Source organism: Carcharhinus amblyrhynchos, chromosome 4 (genome assembly GCF_965287045.1).
Source record: "Carcharhinus amblyrhynchos chromosome 4, sCarAmb.v2.hapA, whole genome shotgun sequence".
Taxonomy (NCBI): Eukaryota; Metazoa; Chordata; class Chondrichthyes; order Carcharhiniformes; family Carcharhinidae; genus Carcharhinus; species Carcharhinus amblyrhynchos.
The window spans coordinates 28,621,689-28,641,617 of NC_137327.1; the positions used below are offsets into that span (position 1 = coordinate 28,621,689).

At 42.3% G+C, this 19,929-nt stretch overlaps 2 protein-coding genes across 3 annotated transcripts in view; one reads left to right on the forward strand and one right to left on the reverse strand.

The window, feature by feature from the left end:
• Positions 1-1,310, forward strand: part of ankrd27 (ankyrin repeat domain 27 (VPS9 domain)) — a 101,603-nt gene extending 100,293 nt beyond the window's left edge. For both annotated transcript variants that reach the window (XM_080186915.1, XM_080186914.1), the window contains one exon: positions 473-1,310. In XM_080186915.1, coding sequence (XP_080043041.1) covers positions 473-781 — 309 coding nt within the window. In that variant the 3' untranslated portion in view covers positions 782-1,310. The remainder of the gene's footprint in view (positions 1-472) is intronic.
• A 3,997-nt stretch (positions 1,311-5,307) lies between these two features.
• Positions 5,308-19,332, reverse strand: pdcd5 (programmed cell death 5). The gene is made up of 6 exons (XM_080186916.1): positions 19,176-19,332; positions 17,092-17,135; positions 16,543-16,604; positions 9,932-10,023; positions 7,584-7,655; positions 5,308-6,169 (listed from the first exon to the last, which is right to left on the reverse strand). Exons 1-6 carry the CDS (start codon positions 19,239-19,241, stop codon positions 6,122-6,124), a joined length of 384 nt encoding a protein of 127 aa, XP_080043042.1. The 5' UTR covers positions 19,242-19,332; the 3' UTR covers positions 5,308-6,121.
• Positions 19,333-19,929: the final 597 nt, after the last annotated feature.

Consider the following 19,929-nt stretch of genomic DNA (forward strand, 5'->3'; position numbering starts at 1 on the left):
AACCATCCTCTCACTTTGATGTCTGAACCTGCACTTCCCCAACCCCATGCATATCCCATTTGTTTACAAGACGCAGTCACCTTCTCCCTGGTCCGTTCTTTTCAATGGAACATTTAAACTCAGCTGCTTTAGGGCGAGTACTTCTCATTCCACACTTTTTACACTGTAAGGAGAGCTTATCTCATTTAAAATCACCGAACCTACCCTGGGATCCCTGATGAGTTCCATGCAACCCTCAGATTCCATGGAACCCAGTTTGGGAAACACTGGTCTTACCTCCTTTAGACATTTATTGCCCAAGAAATATATGGTCTCCTTATCCTTTGTAAAAGAATGTATCATCTCGCACTTCATCTGTATTGAATCTTCTTTGCTAATTTAATGCCTGTTCTGTAAGTTTATTAACACTGCCCTTTATTTGTTTTAAGTTAGTCTAATTTATGTAATTTTTTTTGTTTTGTTTGATTGATAGTTGGCAATCAAGACTTTTGACAGAAGAAAATTGAAACAAACTGAAACAAAGGATCAGAGTGCACCATCACTTCTTAATTCTGAAGTTGACCTTGAAACTGAGAAAGAAGTGTCAATTGCAGGAAGCAATGCCAAGATAGATTGTCCAGGAAAGAGATGTACAGATTTTTCTAACTGTTTACACAATAAACTGAATGATGTAAATGGCAACGCCCAATTTGGAGAACTTTGCAATCATTCACAAGATTTAGAAACAGCTGATGATGCAACAGTCGGCAACCACAAAAATGTAAATTTATTTGGAACCTAAAAATGTTACACAAAATGCAGCCTCCAGGAAGGTACCTAACAAACAGTATGTACACAAAAAAGGACTGCGATTCTTAGTACCTACTTCAACTGGAGAACTGAAACCTTGGATAAACATCGTCACTTAAGTCCAAGTAAAGAAAACACATCCACTGAGGTCACAAAGGGGAAAGCACTTAACACCATATGGATAAATGTATTGCAGTAGCAATATTTTACTTTGCACTTGTATAGAGAAATTGAGCTTTGTCCATGAGCTACTATGTAGTATTCCATTAGTCATGCATCATTCTGTATTTTGTGTATGTGTGTGTATATGTGTATGTAAAAACAAATCACTCATAGTTATTGGCAATGTGATTTTAACATTAAAACATCGAAAATGTATTTTTTTAAACTCTTGCCAATCTTCCTATTAAGCACAAATAAAGCTGTTTCTGTTGGTGTCCGTATTTTTCAAGGGGACGTTCTATAACAATGTGTGCCTTATATTTAATTTATAAATGTGCTTAAGGAATGTTACTGTTCAGATAAACAAATAAATATTCAAAAATAAACTTTTTTGGAAAAAAAATTGGAATTTCAAATTCTTATTTTCCCTCGACTGATCGGGCTTTCAGGATAGACAATGAATGCTGCAAGTCTAACAGATACTTGGAATTGTCTCATAATTCAGGTCTCTTGGATGCGATATCTGGTGGCACTGTTTTAAACAAAGAAGTCTCACAACACCAGCTTAAAGTCCAACAGGTTTATTTGTAGCAAATGCCACAAGCTTTTGGAACATGCTCTTCCTTTGTCAGGTGGAAGTTGGTGTTGTGAGACTTCTTTCTGTTTTTACCCCAGTCCAACGCTGGCATCTCCACATCATGGCAGCGTTTTAACCATGTCCAAAATAATCCCTTCTATTACAACACTCTTATGATACATAAAACATATGTAAAGTCAAACCATTGCTGCATTTAGATATGTTTGTTTAGATATATTTGTGTGTCTAATTGGAAAGAATCCACTTCAAAATGTAGTGAGTACAGAGCGGTTCCTTTAGGTTTTCCCAGCCTTCACATTTTTGCTGTTTATAGAACTGTCTACACTTTGAAAAAATGGAAATGACTGAACAGGCTTCAGATGGGCCGTGTTGATGGAGTAAAGAAAAGTTATAAAGAGTTCTGCCTTAGATTTCTACCGTTTGTGAATTTAAAACTAAAACTAAAATATTCCTGTAATAGCCAAATGCTATCAGGAAATTCTTACGGAAATTCTATTTACATTTTCACAAGCTTCCAATATCCATCAAACAGAAGATTGACTAATTAGTCGTGATTGTATAATTTACTGCAAGCTTTTGCCATCATATACTTTCCATGTTATGAATATATATCAAGCCCTAAACAAGGCAATAGATTAAATAGTATAGAGTGAAAACAAATGAAGCTATTGAGAGATTGTTTGTTTGGGAAATATTTAAACTGTTGCATAAGCAGTTTTAACATTTACGTAGTCTGCCATTTGGTTTCTGTTGCCTTTTTCACTTCTTACTGCAATGCATCATTTTGTACTTCTCTGCATTGTGGCACAGTGGTTAGCACTGCTGCCTCAGTGTCAGGAATCAGGGTTCGATTCCAGCCTTGGGAGACTTATGGAGTTTGCGTGTTCACCCTGTGTCTGTGCGGGTTTCCTTCAGGTGCTGCAGTTTCCTTCCAAAGATGTGCAGGTTAGGTGGATTGCCGATACTAAATTGTTGGAGAGCTGGTGCAGGCCTGACAAGCCGAATGAACTCTTTCTGCTCTGTGGAATTTTATGATTCTGTATTGCATTGACTATGAGTCTGCCATTTCACCAGTCTTGGATCCTCCTCAACTATGTTTTCATTGTTTACTGCAGGGGTGATTCTCCCATCGCGACTCGCAAATTTTCTGGTAAGTTGGTTCAGGAGATGCGTGTCGGCCATTTCATGGGATTTGTGCATGCATTCCTGCTGCATACAGGCCTCCCAGAGCCAGACAGTAGGCACAGTTGGAACCATGCTGCAACCAGTGGGAAGAGAGGTAAATTACTTTATTTTAAATGTAACTATCAGGCTTGGCACGGAATTTGCCATGCCTGATAGCATCTCCCACCCCATCAGGAACATTTCACTCCAGTGGGTTTAGAGTAGTTCCCCATATTCGGGGAACTAGCTGGAGGCCCTACTGGAGTGAAAGGAGGGGCAATTGGGGCCCTCCCCCAGGGATCGGGTGGGGGGATGGTGCCCTGGGTATAGGCACCCTGGCAGTGCCAGCATCAGGCAGTGCCAGAGTGGTGGGGCCTAGGGTTGCTTGGTGAGGGTGGAGGGTCCTGCTGCCATTCAGCATAGGGATCAGTCTGGGCTGGAATCGGTTCAGGCTGGGGTCCTGGGGGTGGTGTGGTACTTTGACTCTGGGGAAGCGGGGGGGGGGGTGGAGGGGGTGGCAAGAGCCACTGCTAGAGGAGGAACCTGGAGATTGTGGCGATGGGGTGGGTGGTTGGGGCTAGCCTGGGAATTGTTGTGGGGGCTGCAATTGGGCCATGGTGGCATCAGGAGGAGCAGCACTGTGGAGTGTCCTGGGATGAACAAAATTGCCAACTTTGTGGGCAAAATTTGTTCTGCAGGTCCATGGCCACTGAATTGTCCAAATTCAAATTTATATAGGGGTCTTGGGATGGTTGTTTGTTGGCCTGTGATCAGGCTGACCAGCAAACAGGGAGATTGACAGATCGGGGCCACTGGTACGCACAGAGTTCCAGAGCTGTCAGACTCGGGTATGAATAGGCCCTGAGTTTTAACAATATTCAAGATTGTGACCTCTGCTTTGCAGAGTGGGGGATTTGGGTCTGAAGTTGCACTGAACAGTTATGATCTCAACCAGTTTTCTCAGCACTTTTGGGAGAATTGCCCCCTACACTTCTGACTTGCATAAGCATCTGCAAGCTTTGGACTCATCTTTGTATACCCAATCCAGCTCATTAAATATATCAAAAAGAACACTGATACTAATATAACCCCTTGTGTACATCACCATGTCCCTCTATTGAAATATACAAAGTAGGAAGAAGTATTGAGAGAATTCACCTAGCACTAGTTGTTTGGAATAACTGGTACAGTGACAGAAAAGCCACTTGTCTAGACACCCTTTGGTATTTCCTCCGGTGCTGTCCCTTACTTGATCTACAGAGTCTCAGTGCTAAAACAAACCTTGATCACAATGCACATCATAAACGATTTTGATATTGACTTAGTATGATGGCATGGAAAGGGAAGCAGCAGCTTTGGAGAGCAGCCAATTTTCTCCAACTTAAAATAGCTCACTTCTGGTGAATGCTTGGTAATATTAATGAAGGCAATATAAAAGTTGTCCCCTTCGTTTACTCCATTTCTCTTGGACCTGCCGGACTAAGATCAGATTAATTGTGGAGCTTCCAGTTCTGAAACCACAATGATCAGATTAGATATGATCTATCAAAAATAGGGATGGAACACTTGGCCCCCCAAGGGATAGGGATGAAAGAAGAACTTTGGCTCAGTGGTATTGGCTTTGGCCTTGCTAACAAAGAACGAAAGCCAGTCTTAGAAAGTGTACTGGCTAAAGTCAATCAAAGTGATTGAAGAATTTGAAATCTATACATAAATGATATGAAAACACTTGTCGTTTGCTAAAGACAAGTATTGGATGGAGTCAATGAGTGAACCACTTGGATCTTTACCAGCATTGCAGTTTATCAACATGCTCCAACCTGTGGGTTCATGATTGATGAAAATTATTCAATTGTAAGAGGAGTCCAGGACTCAGTAAGGACATATAATCTTCATAGGAGAAAGTAGGAGCAAATAGGAACAGGAGGAGACTATCTGGCCCATCAAGCCTACTTTGCCATCTAAACATTAAACATATCTGGCTTATTAAGACTTTAAGTCTTGTATGCTTTTATGCTGCACCCACTTCAACAAAATTAACTGTTTAGAGGAAATTTGACACTATTGTAAAATTACAAACCATTTCTTGCTCAGAATTAAATCAAAACAACCTTTTAAACTGCTGCTTATTTCACCCTTTAGATCTTGCATGAGGAAAATGTCAAGGGGGTTTGATGACTATTCCCTACAATTTAAACAATATTTTTGTAAGATGCAAGTTATGGGCAGCAAAGTTATCAAAAGCCACATGACTAGAAAGACCTCTGCACATCAGATTTTTTAGAGAGTGTTTCAATTGCTCCTGGATTTGTATTTGCACCGCAACATTTTAAGTATCTGGCTTCCTTATCATCAGCTTCAATTCTGCATTTATACATATATTCTATACAGCTATTCAATTTGTTTGACTGTGTTCTGAAGAGTCATAATTGGCTCAAAATGTTAACTATTTCTCTCTGTCCACAGATGCTGCCAGACCTGCTGAGTATTGCCAGCACTTTGTTTATATTTCAGGTTTCTGTGATCTGCAGTATTTTCCTTTTATGAACATTTCAACAATGGGTAACAATCAGTAAGTTCAGACTACACCAAGATAATTGCAATGAAGTACATCTTTATTACATATTGGCAATGAGATTCAGACTAAATTTGGGAATTGTGTTTCTTTTAAATCCAGCAAATAGATTGCATTCCTTCAAATTAAGATTTCAAAATTATTAGTCAAAGTAAATCAAAACAAGAAGGGCCGATCCCAGTCTGCTAACAGGGAGCGAACCCTGGTCTGCAGAAGCTCATGAACTGAGAATTGCAGGTTGTTTGCCAGCAATTTCTCAAGTGTAGAGCATTCTCCAGTCCAGGGATTAGCTCTAAAATGTACAGTAAAACAAAACAATATTCAGGTGTGCAAAAACAAGTTATATATTGCTTTTCTTACATAATATCCCCAATTAACATCTCAACTTTTTGGTTTCTAACATTCCACAATGTAGCAGTTTAATTCAAACTTGATTGAAATAAAACTGCATAAGTTTTCTCCATTTAGACAGTAATCAGAATTACCCGTACATATCTGTAGACAGCCTTAGTGGCTGTTCTCAGCAGAGTGGGGTTAACCAGAGAAATTGTTAAGATGGTCTTCAACATCTTTTCAAAAAGTTGGTCTCAGGAGTAAATTTCTGCACATAACCACCAGGAAATTCTATCCATGCCTTAAAAGCAGCATTTAAAACCACCAAGTTGTGAAGTGATTTGTTATTTCCACCCACAGATACAAAACTATACAGAGAAAAACTCTCTCAGTAAACAAGGAGAAAAATATCAAATACATCTGTCCATCCTTTTGTCAGCACAGCTCTCTTAGCTTTCATTCCCCTTATTATTAAATTAGCTTCTTTGGATGGTCAGAATTCAGTAATCATCCTCTTCATCAGAATCCATTACTTTCCGTCTGTTGAACTAAAATATACAAGGATTTGAATATGTCAGTTTTTCCAAATATCTCTTAGTATAGTCTGTATCTAGTATGAATTATACAATTATACAGCGCCAAGCTTTTATCTCACTCTCAAATCTGAGTTATTAACTCGTAGCTCTATCTTAACTGGGAGCTGTAACTTTCTTTTATGACGTAACCTGACCTCTCCCAGGGGACAAATGTAGTTGTTAATTTGAAGAGGCTGCCATTTTGCCTGCAAAGAATGTCTGAGCAGCGACCTTAGTAGGGAAGGCCAGATTAATAGCTGATCACAACCATGCCCTAGGTTGCATTTCATGAACACCAAAGATTATCTATATACTTATATATATTGGGCAGGTTACGAACTATTTATTATTGTCATACCTTTTGGACTGCACCCTTTAATTTTTATTTCCGTACTCTAAGGCACAAACACTTTTCAAAATTTCACCACAGCATCTAGTCAAAGCATCCATTTCACTTTTACTTTCACTAGATGGTCGTTTTTGTGATCCCTGTGCACATTACAATTAGTATTACAATTAGGGGTTGCACAATGATTAACACTGCTGCCTCACAGCTTCAGAGACCCAGGTTCGATTCCTGCCTTGGGTCACTATTTATGTGGAGTTTGCACATTCTCGTGTCGACATGGATTCCCTCAGGGTGCTCCGGTTTCCTCACACAGTCCAAAGCCATGCGGGTTAGGTTGATTGGACATGGTAAATTAACCCTTAGTGTCCCAGGATGTGACAGATTAGCAGGGTAACAAAGTGGGGCTAGGGCCTGGTGGGATTGTTGTCAATGCAGACTCGAAGGACCAAATGGCCTGTTTTGAGACTGTATGGTTTTTTCTTCAGAGTGAAAGAGACAGCAAAATGTGATAGATTTTATATTGTATAAAGGATGGAAAAACTGAAATAGATTAAGTCAGCTATTGGTGGGAGCTAGGAGAGATTGCAACAAAGAATTAAAGAATTAAATCCCAATTAGTGACTTCCTACTCCATTCTAGCTGCCCCACGCACTCATACTCTATATAATTTTAGATGTACGACTCAAGTTTTTTTATACAGAGGGTGGTGTGTGTCTGGAATTCACTGCTGGGGGAGGTAGTGAAAGCAGATATGATAGTGACTTTTAAGGGGTGTGTTGACAAATACATGAATAGGATGGGAATGGAAGGATATGGTCCCCGATAGGGTAGGGAGTTTTAGTTCAGTCGGGCAGCATGGAGTGTACAGGCTTGGATGGCTGAAGGTCCTGTTCCTGTGCTGCAATTTTCTTTGTTTATAATCCAACCCATTTCTCCCTCTCTTGTGGTCTGAAGAAGAGTGGCATGGACTCAAAATGTTAACTCTATTTCTTTCTTCACAGGTGCTGCCAGACCTGTTGATAATATATTTGCATTTACCTTGACAATAGTTTGCTTTCCCATTTGTTGATTGACTTTCTCAAGGATTTCAATCAATCCTGATTCAGAAATCTAAAAATATAAACACAATAATGAAGTTTGATACACTTATAATGGAACTGGTTTTGTTTCTTTTTTTATTGTAGACAGAGCAAGAACGACAACAAAGATTTTAACAACAATAGTGGCTTTAAAATGGCATTTCTGATTAAGAGTTAAGCATACTGGGATTTTTGGTCAACTAATAATTAAAAACCAGATGCAGGTCATAAAGTTATGAGTCAGGGATCTGGTCTGGGAACTGTGATCTGAAGCTTCCTGTGCCAACCAAATATGGGAAGTTGTTTACTTTCAAGTAGACTTGATGGCATCAAATTTTATTGCCGTTATGTGAAAGACATGCCATTTGAACTAAGCATAATGGCGTAGTTTACAAGTAATTTCATTGGCTGTTTGAGCCACGTGATTGGTTTCTGGTTACACAATTGGCTGGATAACAGAGAATCTTCTGGAAGAAAGTGAAGGAATTTGTAGATAAAAGACATGTGCAGTCCTTTGTTTGCCAACAATAACTCTACAGAGATTCACCATTGTAAAAAGTGTGCCCTGAAGGATTCTTCAGAAAGAAGGCTACCAAGATAGATTCTACATTGGGGATATTTCTGGCCAGGTTTTTCCTAAAGCTCGGTAGTATCTATTTTCAGGTAAACAGTTAAAGTTAAATGTTCAGTTAAGACTTAAAGTTCAGTTGTGGATTAATGTTCAGCAAAAGACTTAGAGTTGCAACTTAAGTTTGAATTGGTACCTCAAGTGTTAAATAAAGGGAGATTGTTAAATGAATTAAAGAGTCGGCTGCTGTTCATGTTTGTCTCATTAAACTGGAGTAATACCATGATATATGCATTTTTAAGAGGCAACATTGCAGAAACCACTAGCCCCATCTATCTGTTCAAGTAAAGTCATGACCAACTGAAAACTCAAACAGCCAATAACCTTAAAAGAAAGTACTAACTACTTCTTCATCTTCCTTCTTTGACAGCCTTCCGTGTTTCACATACCTTCCAAAATTAGCAAAACATGCCAGTGAATAGTACTTGGATTACCAGCCAGTATTTTTGCTGAATGGCCCGTTGCTTGCTATCGCACAACTGCAGGCTAGAACAACCAGACCTCCTGTTTCGTCCTGGCCATGGCAATGGTTAGGCCCAATCTATGGGGAACTATAGCATGAAACCACATTCTATTATCTTGTGATGGAACATGAAACTGGAAGGTGTAAAAGCATACGTACGACTTATTCACCAAACATTACAATTAGAACTGTTTTCATAACTGCAGCTTTCTAATGAAAAATATTCTCAATTTATGCAAAAGTGTAAATGTTTTTCAGATGATTTTAGAACAGAAGAAACAGAAGCAGTAGGTTAAGTGGTTTAAGCCTACTCCAATGTTCTTTGAGTGCAACTTCCCATTTTAACCCCACATCCCTCAATTCCCTTAGAACCCTCCAATTCTGTTTTGAACGCACTCAATAACTGAGCATCCACAGAATCTAGAGAATTCCGGATTCATAATCCTCTGAGTAAAGAGATTTCTCCTCATCTCAGTCCCAAATGGCCAACTCTTTATTCTGGGATTGAGAGCCCTCAGTCCAGACGCCCCAGCCAAGGAAACATCTTCCCAGTACCAACCCCGGTCAAGACTTTTAATGTTTCATTTAGATCACTCCCCACCATCTACCTACCTATCTACCACCCCCCCGCCCCACCAAATTCTTTTAAATTCTAAGGAACATAGGTTTAATATATTCAAATCTTTCCTCACAAAACAATCCTCTCACACCAGGGATCAGTTAAACAAACCTTTGCTGCACTCTCTCTGAGGCAAGTATACCTATCCCTATGAAGAAGACCTAAAATGTACACAGTACTCCAGGTCTCACTAATGCCCAATTATGACTGCAGTGAATCTTCTTCGATCCCTTTGCATTAAAGACTAACATATTGTCGACCTTCCTAATTGCTTCCAGCATCTGCATATAAGAACATAAGAAATAGGAGCAGGAGTAGGCCATCTAGCCCTTCGAGCCTGCCCCGCCATTCAATAAGATCATGGCTGATCTGTCGCTGCTCAGTTCCACTTTCCCGCTTTCTCCCCATAACCCGTAATCCCCTCTCTTATCAAAAACCCACCAACCCGCGTCTTAAAAATATTTAGCGAGGCAGCCTCCACCACTTCAACGGGCATTAGCTGCTTGTTTCTTTGTGCTACAAAATATGATGGGAAGGTGTGGTTTTAATTGATAGAAAAGCATGAGTTTGTTGTATCCCAGACTGACAATGTCTTACTTTTCCACCAAGCTGCCCAAATCGTGCCATCTGGATAAGGTAATTTTCCACCGATTTGGCTTTCTCGGGTTTCACCAGAGCCAAATTACTCACTGGGAATGAAACATAAATACAAAATGAGATGGATCACACAGAAAATTCATTGAGGGGAATACTTCAGGAAAGACTAACTAAAAGCATATCTGCAAACCTAGGCATTTTGTAAGATCAAAAGTTAAACTTAACTACCCCAGCATTAATGATATTCCAATCATTATCCTGTTTAGTGGATGAATACAACTGTTGTGCTGTATCCATTTGTTTTTGCTGCAGGATAAAGTAAAAGTAAACTGCCAGCTGGAAATGTTATTCATGCTCGGTGCTAACGTTGTAAAATGTCCAACTCAGCAATCAATGTCACTCAAACCGTAAAATTTAAAAAAAAGTTTCCACAGGCAGGTTTCTTTATAATTTTGCCATGGAAAATTCCAGTTTATTCTCACTAAAACTGCTTACAAGATTTGAGCCTGGATTATTCCTTTTAGGTAAAAGCTTCACCACAGCATCTACAAGGTTGCAACACTGGCCTTTCCGATTTGGACAGGACACGGACACCACCAGGTGGCAATAATGAGTTAATGACACCTCCACTTTCATCAGCTAGTATCAAATACCTGGTTACACTCAGCAGGTCAGGCAGTACCTGTGGAGAAAGAAACAGAGTTAACCTTTCAGTTCAATGACCTTCCGTCAGAACTGAAAAACGTCAGAGATGTAACAGGTTTTAAACAAGATTAAACAGAAGCAGGGAAAGGGAGAACAAGAATGAAAGGGAACATCCGTGATAAGGTGGATGCCAGGAGCAATAAGACAGAGAAAGAAACAAAGATGCAAGGTAAAGAGGGATGGTAATGAGACAAGTCAAGAAACAAAAAAGGTATCCAGAGGTGGTGTAAATGGGAATCAAAGAATCATCACCAACAGCTGCCATCCATAACAACGGGTGCCGTGGTTATGATCTGAACTCAACATTTGAGTACAGAAGGCTGCAAAATGCCTTTGAAAGATAAGGTGCTGTTCCTCGAGTTTCACTGAGACAGCATAGGACACAAGCAGAAAATTAACATGATAAATGCTGTGCTCAGAGTCATGCTTGAGGACTAAATGAAGGAATTCGGCAATGAGGTGAACCAATTTGTCTGAAGACCCAGTACAGAGGAATCTGCATTGGAGCAGCAAATACAGTATTCTAAATTGAGAGGACATGTGAAACGCAATTCCATCTGGAAAGTATGTTTGGGACAATGGGTGATTTCACTCCTGTGATTTCATGGGAAGGTCCCTTGAAAGGGTTGATTGAGGAGTTGACCATGGTGTGACTTAAGAAATGGCACCTTCAAATGCCTAAAGGGCACAGGAAGGGGAAGGTGAGTTTGGTGCTGTCATTGTGCTGGAAGTGGTGGAAATGGAGGAGTATGATATGTTGAATGTGGAAACTCGTGGGATGAAACACGAGGACAAGGGAAGTCTTATTGTGATTCTGGGTGGAAGTGAATGGCTGAGAACAGAAGAATAAGAAATCATTGAGAGCAGCACCAACCAGGGTGGAGGGGAATTCTCGGTTGAGGAAAAAGGAAGACACGTCGGAAGTACTGTATGGTGGCATTGTTCAATCAGGAGGGAGAGAACAAGTCCTTACTGGGATGGGGTGAAAGTCAGTGGACACTGATTGATAGCCTGTCCCCTAATGGGGACAGAAGTTGCAGAAAGGAGGGAAAAGGTCATAGAAGGACCAGGTGAAGGCAGGAAAGGGTGGAAATTGGAAGCAAAGATAGTTACACATTCAAGTTCTGGGCAACAGGAAACAGCATTAATACCGTCATCATCATACTGGAAAAAGATGAGGACAAGCACCTGAGTAGCACTGGAACAAAGGCTACATCCAAAGTCAAGGCAGGTCTAGCTGGGAACCATTCAGCTTCCCAATGAAAACACCTTAGCTTGAAAGAAGTGAGAGCAGTCATTGGAGAAGTTGTTCAATGCAAGAACAAGTTCAGCCAAACAGACAAGGATGGGGGGGAGGACTGGGACTGTTGGGTCTCTATTTAAGAAAGTAGAGGATGAAAGTGTAGAGTGACCGTGGTGAAAAGCAGTTGGTGAGGGCTAAGGATACTGGAAACCATTAAAATGCCAAATGGTATAGGAAGAGTTGTGAATGTGGGTGGGAACAGACTGGTCAAGGAGAGAACAAGTAGAATCTAGAGAGAAAGCAAACATTTTTGTAGGGCAAGAATAGGCTGAAACAATGGGCCTATCAGAGTAACTCCATTTGTAGATTTTGGGAAGGAGGTAGAAATGACTGCCATGGTGGAGGGCTTGGAGGGAAGACCCCCAGAAGAAATGAAATTAAATGATAGACCTGGAGACAATGGCTCCAGTGGTGGAGTATTGGTCCCGGTGAAGGTCAGAAACGGTGTTGGACAGTTGCCATTCAGCCTCTGCTGGTGCAGTGCCATCTCTCAAGATTTAATGATGACATTTGGGATGGATTTTCAAGAACAGATCGTTAGCAGCTCAGAGGGTAACTGATTTGAGTGAGGGGAACTGGGAATTTGAGACTGCTGATATCACAGTGGCAACTCCAAAGCAAAAAACCTAGAAAGGAAAACACGCCCAAAGGAAGGGGAATTCTGAAGTTGGGAGAAAGGATACTTTGCATGGCAGTGGGAAGACTCTTGGTCAAAGGAGGTGTCAAGGGAAGGTGACAAAAAAAGCCTCTGTGCCATGCTAAACTCAAAGTTTATTCTGGTGGGGACCTGGTGTTTCTGATATGTCTTCCTCTCACCTCAACTGGAGTCCTCTCCAATGTGGTTGACGGCAATTGACCATTCAATTGCCCGCACTTCTGTTCTCACCCATTCCTCTCTCTGCAAGAACCACGATTACGTTCTCTATGTCCGCACCTTACACCCTACCAACCTCCAGATTCAATGCATCATTCTCCCTCTTCCTATTGCCTCTAGTGTGATAGCATCAACACATCTTCTCCATCTCTCCCTTTACAGCTTGCCAAGAGATTGTTGACTCCGCAATACCCTGGTCCGCTCCTCAATCACATTTACAGAAGATGCAACATCTACCTGTTCATCTTCCTTGTACCCACTTTCCAGGGCCCCAAAAACCCCTTCCAAGTCAAAGTGCAATTATAGTTTTATTAATTTAGTATACTGCACTGTAGTTTAGTCTGTAAACATGACTTTGAGCTTCGGGTGACCTGTCATTTTAATTTCCACAACTTCCACTCTGATCTCTGTCCCTAATGTTTCAAGGAAAGTCAAATGTTAGGCATGAGGAACAGCACTTCACCTTTCAATCAGATGCGTTACGCATCTGGACTCAACACTGCATTCAATCATAGTCGGTGCTCCCATTTTTTGGACAGCAGCATTTCTGTTATTCTCATTTACACCGCCACTCGACACATCTTTTGTTTCTTAATTTGTTCCATTATCATCTCTATTTGTCTTGATCTACCAGTCTCCTACAGGACTGCTTAGAGTCAGTGGATTGGTCAGTATTTAAAAACTCTGCGACCAGCCTGACGATTACACCACTCCACACTTAATAATGACTTCATTAGTAAGTGTGTAGGAGACAGTGTGCCAAAAAAGCAAATCCGTGTGTTTCCGAATCGGAAACCATACATGAACAGAGATATCCACTGCTTGTTGAAGTCCAGGTCTGAGGCACTTAAGTCAGGTGATCTTGACCTATATAAGAAAGCTAAGGAAATCCATCAAAGATGCCAAAAGACTGTATTGGACCAAGCTCGAGACCCAGGCTAGCCACACTGACCTCTGCCGACTATAGCAAGGTCTGCCAAGACATAACAGGCTACAAGATGAAGGCATGTAAAATTGTTGGCTCTAACACACCCCTCCCTTTGAGTCAATGCATTCTATGCTCGTTTTCAGCAAGAGGTCAGCAACAGCACGCCCTCCACCCTGGAAGCCTTGGATGAATCTATATTTGAGGTCACCAGCGCAGGTGACAGAGCAGCTTCTCAAAGGTCAACCCACGGAAAGCGATTGGCCCAGCTGGGGTACCTGAATGAGCCCTCAGATCCTGCATGATGAGCTGGCAGGGGTATTCGCAGACACTTTCAACCTTTCTTTCAAAAATCTGAGGTCCCTATCTGCTTCAAGAAGATGACCATCATCCCAGTACCAAAGAAAAGTCAAGCAACGTGCCTTAATGACTATCTTCTGGTGACTCTGACATCCATCATTATGAAGTGCTTTGAAAGGTTAGTCATGGCACGAATCAATTCCAGCCTCCTAGACTGCCTGGATCCACTACAGTTCACCTCCAACTGCAACAGGTCCACAGCAGACGTCATCTCCTTGACCCTGCACTCAACCCTGGAACATCTAGATAACAAAGGCACCTATATCAGACTCCTATTTATCGATTAAAACTCAGCCTTCGACAACATTATTCCAATGAAATCCATCTCCAAACTCCGTGGCCTGGGCCACAGAAAGCATTTTTTTCTGGTTGTATCATATCTTGGAATGGCTCCTGCTCTGCCCAAGACCACAAGAAACTACAAAAAGTCGTGAACGTAGCCCAATTCATCACACAAACCAGCCTCCCATTCATTGACTCTGTCTACACTTCCCATTGCCTTGGTGAAACAGCCAGCATAATTAAGGACCCCACACATTCCTTGTTCCGTCGGGAAAAAGACACAAAGGTTTGAGGTCACGTACCAACCAACTCAGGAACAGCTTCTTCCCAGCTGCTGTCAGACTTTTGAATGGACCTCCCTCACAGTAAGTTGATCTTCTCTACACCTTAGCTAAGACTGTAACACTACACTCCTTCTCTATGAATGCTTTGTCTGTATAGCACGTAAGAAACAATATTTTTCACTCTATACTAACACGTGACAATAATAAATCAAATCAAAATCCTGTTGTCATTTAATCTCTCCTGGCTTCCACCTTGTCACAAGTGTTCCCTATTGTTCTTTTCTTCACTCCCTTTTCCTGTACCTATACTTGTTTAAAACCTGTTACATCTCCAAAGTTTTCCAGTTCCAAGGAAGGATCATCACCTTGAAATGTAAACTGTTTCTTTCTGCTGCCTGACCTGCTTCATTTCTGTTTCAATTCCAGATTTCCAGCATCAGGATTTTGCTTCATTACCCAACACTTATTCAATACTGTTTGTTCACAGGTGGGTGTGATCTAGTGCAAAAAAACTGGATTACACTGACACAGGTGATAAAACAAATTAACTTCTGGAACCATTATTTAAACATACTGTCATGGCAACCATCAAATACAACCATTAAAAATTGAGGGATAAGAATTTTAACAGGGGTTTTGGATACAGGAATCTAATATAGTAGTGAGCTCAGGAATGCTGCATGAGGACGACATGATGCAGAATAGGAGTGGGCAGCAGAATCTTAATTCAGCTGATATTTCCAGATGGAGGAGAATTGGCCAAGCGATATATTGAAGAGTTGAAACAAAAGTGACAAAGGCATAGATGAGTGAGCAGCAGGTTGGCTGAGGCAGCGACAAAGGTGAGTCGAGTAGCTGGTATTTGTGAAAGAGAAGTAATGGAGCCATTAGCTCAGTTTTGGAATTACAAATAGCTTGTGATAACGGATGGAGGAGCAATCAAATCAGTGGCAATGGTACAGAATTTGTGACAGCATTAGCCTCTTTTAAATATTTAAATGGAGGAAATTGAGGTCCATCTATAACTTGTTTTTTAATTCATTGATAGGATGTGGCTGTTGCTATTAGGCCAGCATTTATTACCTGTTCCTAGTCGTCCTTGGGAAGGTGGGAGTCAGCTGCCATGCAATCCCTGATGTACAGGTACATCCACAGCGCTGTTAGGGAGGGAGTACCAGGATTTGATCCAGCAACAGTGAAGCAGCAGTGTTATATTTCCAATTCTGGATGGTGAGTGGTTTGGAGGAGAACTTCCAAGTGGTGGTGTTCCCAGGTATCTACTGCCCTTATTCTTCTAGATTGTAGCCATCATGGGTTTTGAAGATACTGGCTAATGAATCTTGGTGAGTTCCTGCAAAGCATCCTGGAGATGGTACACATTGCTGCCATCGTTTGTCAGTGTCGGAGGGATTGAATATTTGTGACATTCAAACTGGACAGGGACAAGCCACCTGATAACACACAAGCCACAGAAGGTTCTAAAAAAATCAGGTTCAAACCACCAACTATTGGCCTTTAAGTGCAGCTATAAGTGGGATTGCTCAAAGGTGAATACAGGAGGAAGTGGAGTTGAAAGCAGACAGGATGAGAAGAGAATACAAGGGAGCAGTGATCAAGATGAATTGTCAGTCAGAGCAGAGTCTGAGGAAGGAAAGGGGGTAGGAAATCCTGATGAAAAACGTAGGGTATGGTTCTTTCCTATAAAGTTTATATTACTCCTGCTTCTGGCTAATTTTGGTCATCATAACACTTTGATCAATATACTTTGTAACCATTTTCTTTCACCAATGCTAACCAGTTAAAGTTCTTATAGTTTATTAAGCGACTTAATGCCACATTTTTAATTAGAGCCGTAACGTAGAGTTTTCCATTACTTACATCTGGCACGAGCAGATTGATCTAAAACTTGAGCAAGAATGCTATTCCTCATTTCTGCCTCCCTGCAATCACAGTTTGTTCACATTAAGGAAGCACGAATCAGAGTATGCAATATCGCATTTTTTCCAATAAAATCAAAAGCAAAAAAAGGATACATAATAAGGGGCAATTTTTCTTTACAAGAATCAAAATATGGTCTTAATGTAGTTAAAATAATTTGAATTAATGACATGCTACTGTAAATTCAGATGAAGAAACAAATTCAAACATACTTTAGTCTAATGATATTAACACACTATAGAAAGGTTTAAAGCATTTTCACACTTGCTGCTGCGGAACTGCCCAATCTACCAGGTCAAAGGTTTTTCTACAGTGGGGAAAGACAAATGTGGAGAACATCCCATCCATCCCCTCTCAATCTTACACATCCCCATTTTCGCCACAATGGCCATTTACAAACAGACAGTTGGTAAACTTTTGTTGGGAGTGGCAAGCGGCAGAGAGTAAATTATGCAATAAGTTTTATTTTTAAATGGTTGACATTCTTACCGCTGCTTCGCCTCTTGCTGGTTTTGCTGATCGTCAGGTGCATCCTGAATTGAGGTAAGATAAAAACATTTCAAAGGTTATGACATTTGTTCAAACGCTAGCTGATTTTAAAAACACTCAACAATTATATGAATCAACATGTCTACATGATTATGAAAGAATACCACAAAACTTCAGTTTCCTGACTGTCATATATGAAATAAAGATTCATTACACAAACTGACGGCTTTTATCTATCAACTGAATTGTAAATGACAACAATGGGCCTCTTTTAAGGTCAAACCAAATAAACAAATTCAAATTAAATTAGGACAAAGTAAAAGGGGTAGCTCCCCAGAAGGAAGGGGAACAGCCTGAAAAACAAAAGCACAAAGGAAACTTAAAAATGTCAAATTAAAATGTGATTATTCAGGTCAATAATGCACCCCAGCCCCTGCAGTGCCCAACAGGCACGGAAGGCATCAACAGCACCCGCGGACACCGCATGCTCCCTCTCCAGGGACACCTGGCCGCGAACGTAGCCGTGGTAGAGGGGCAGACAGTCAGGATGGATGGCCCTCTCGATCGCCTACTGCCTGGACCTGTAAATGGCACGTTTCGCCAGGCCCAGGAGCAGGTTCACGAGGAGGTCACCATCCCGACCCTCCCCTCTCCGCACCAGGTGTCCACAGATCACTTTTTTAATGTTGTGGGTTGTTTTATTTAGGATGTGTTAATTAATTCAGAATACTGTGGATTGTTTCAGCTGTGTCAAAATGTGAGCAGAGCTGGTTGTTAGACATGGATTGGCCTGGAGCAACCTCAGTGAAATTAAAAATCTTAATAAAGGGATTTATTTTCAGCTTTGTACTTAACAGCATCAACCAGGCAGGGAAAAACTTCAAAAGTGTGTCATGATATTAAGTTAACACAACACGACAGAGGTATGTGCTCTGCCAAGTGCTCCCTTCATTTGTTCCTTCTGCAATGCTGATTTCACCTTCTGCTCGAGACTGGCCCACATTACACATTAATATATTTTATCTAGTTCGCTTTCTGGGCCAGAGAGACTGACTGGCATTGCGGCAACATAAATGTGACCATCAAAAAGCATGCTTGTGCTCTTCAGCAGAGGCCTTTACTTTCCGTGGTGAGCTTTTGTGGGGCAAATGACAATGCAAATCATCCAGCAAGCTGCAGCAATTTGCATTCCTCCATAAAGTTGGTGAGTGACTTGCATTTTTCTGGGCAGCATGATGGCACAGTGCTGCCTCACAGCACCGCCTCACAGCACCGGGGACCCAGATTCAATACCAGCCTCGGGTGACTGTCAGTGTAGAGTTGGCATATTCTCCCCATGTCTGCATGAGTTTCCCCTCATGCTCCAAAGGTGTGCAGGTTAGGTTAACTGGCCATGTTAAATTGCCCTTTAGTCAGGGGGACGTGTGGGGTTACAAGGATTGGGATTGTTGTCGGTGCAGACTCAAAGGGATGAATGGCCTCCTTCTGCACCGTGGGAATCTATGATTAGTTAGTGCACCCCATTTGACATATTTTGACACTAAAACATGAGCTATAAACAACTATTAAATCCACCAACGTATTTTACTGCATTGCAAGCAGTCCATAAAATGTACCTTTAAGCACAGTCAGTGATGAATGGTGGCAGGTGTGTGACAGATAGCTGGAGTGTTTTCCGGCCGTTGTATGGGAGGGAGAAATCAGGCAGAGTTTCTACTACAAGCAGCAAACAAACTGCAGCCACTTTCCCGGCCAGTTGTTTTTTGGCTGGCAGGTGGAAGGTGACTCCCCCCGCAGACGAATAGCCCGGTTTGGGGAAGGGGGTGGGGGGGGGGGGGGGTGGGGGGAAGAGTGGGAGTTGGGTGTCAATGAATTTAATCACCGGGAAAAGTAGGGAATTATTAAATTTAATATTTAATATGCAGCTATGGGGATGTGGTGGGAGTTACAGGGCGGCAGTAACCAGGGGGCTCGGCCTCTCCGCTGCCCCCAGGCCGGGTTGCGGCCGCCGGGCTCTCCACTCCCCATCCCCGGTGCAGAACCTCCAGCCTCAACCCCGCTCCCTCTTCGTGCTGCGGCCTTACCCCGCGCTGAGCCCGCAACTCGGCCAGTCTCTGGCGCCGAATCGCCTCCAATTCCTGATCCTCCATCGCTCAGAAAGGCCTCCCGTCCGCCTCAGGATTCAGAGACCGCACCAACACCAATACACACGCCAGGGACCCGCTGCATCCTCCACCAACAGCGCCGCCCTCCAGCGATAGCACCGCTCTCGGAAAACTAGTGAACTGCATAGCCCTCCACCGACAGCGCCGCTACCGGAGAACTACTGAACTGCGCCGCCCTCCAGCGATAGCACCGCTCTCGGAAAACTAGTGAACTGCACAGCCCTCCACCGACAGCGCCACTACCGGAGAACTACGGAACTGCGCCGCCCTCCAGCGATAGCACCGCTCTCGGAAAACTAGTGAACTGCACAGCCCTCCACCGACAGCGCCACTACCGGAGAAGTACTGAACTGCAACGCCTTCCAACGACGGGGCCGCTACCGGAGAACTAGTGAACCGCACAGCCCTCCACCGACAGCGCCACTACCGGAGAACTACTGAACTGCGCCGCCCTCCAGCGATAGCACCGCTCTCGGAAAACTAGTGAACTGCACAGCCCTCCACAGACAGCGCCGCTACCGGAGAAGTACTGAACTGCAACGCCTTCCAACGACGGGGCCGCTACCGGAGAACTAGTGAACCGCACAGCCCTCCACCGACAGCGCCGTTACCGGAGAATTGGTGAACCGCACCGCCTTCCACCGACAGCGCCGCTACCGGAAAGCTAGTAAAC

Bases quoted from the DNA above. Each gene is read 5' to 3' on its own strand.
- pdcd5 (XM_080186916.1), bottom strand. From the start codon at position 19,241: ATGGAGGATCAGGAATTGGAGGCGATTCGGCGCCAGAGACTGGCCGAG. The intron at 10,024-16,542 runs GTAAGTAATGGA...TTTCATTCCCAG, and splicing joins TCAATCTGCTCGTGCCAGAT to TGAGTAATTTGGCTCTGGTG. The intron at 7,656-9,931 runs GTAAGACATTGT...TTATATTTTTAG, and splicing joins TTGGGCAGCTTGGTGGAAAA to ATTTCTGAATCAGGATTGAT.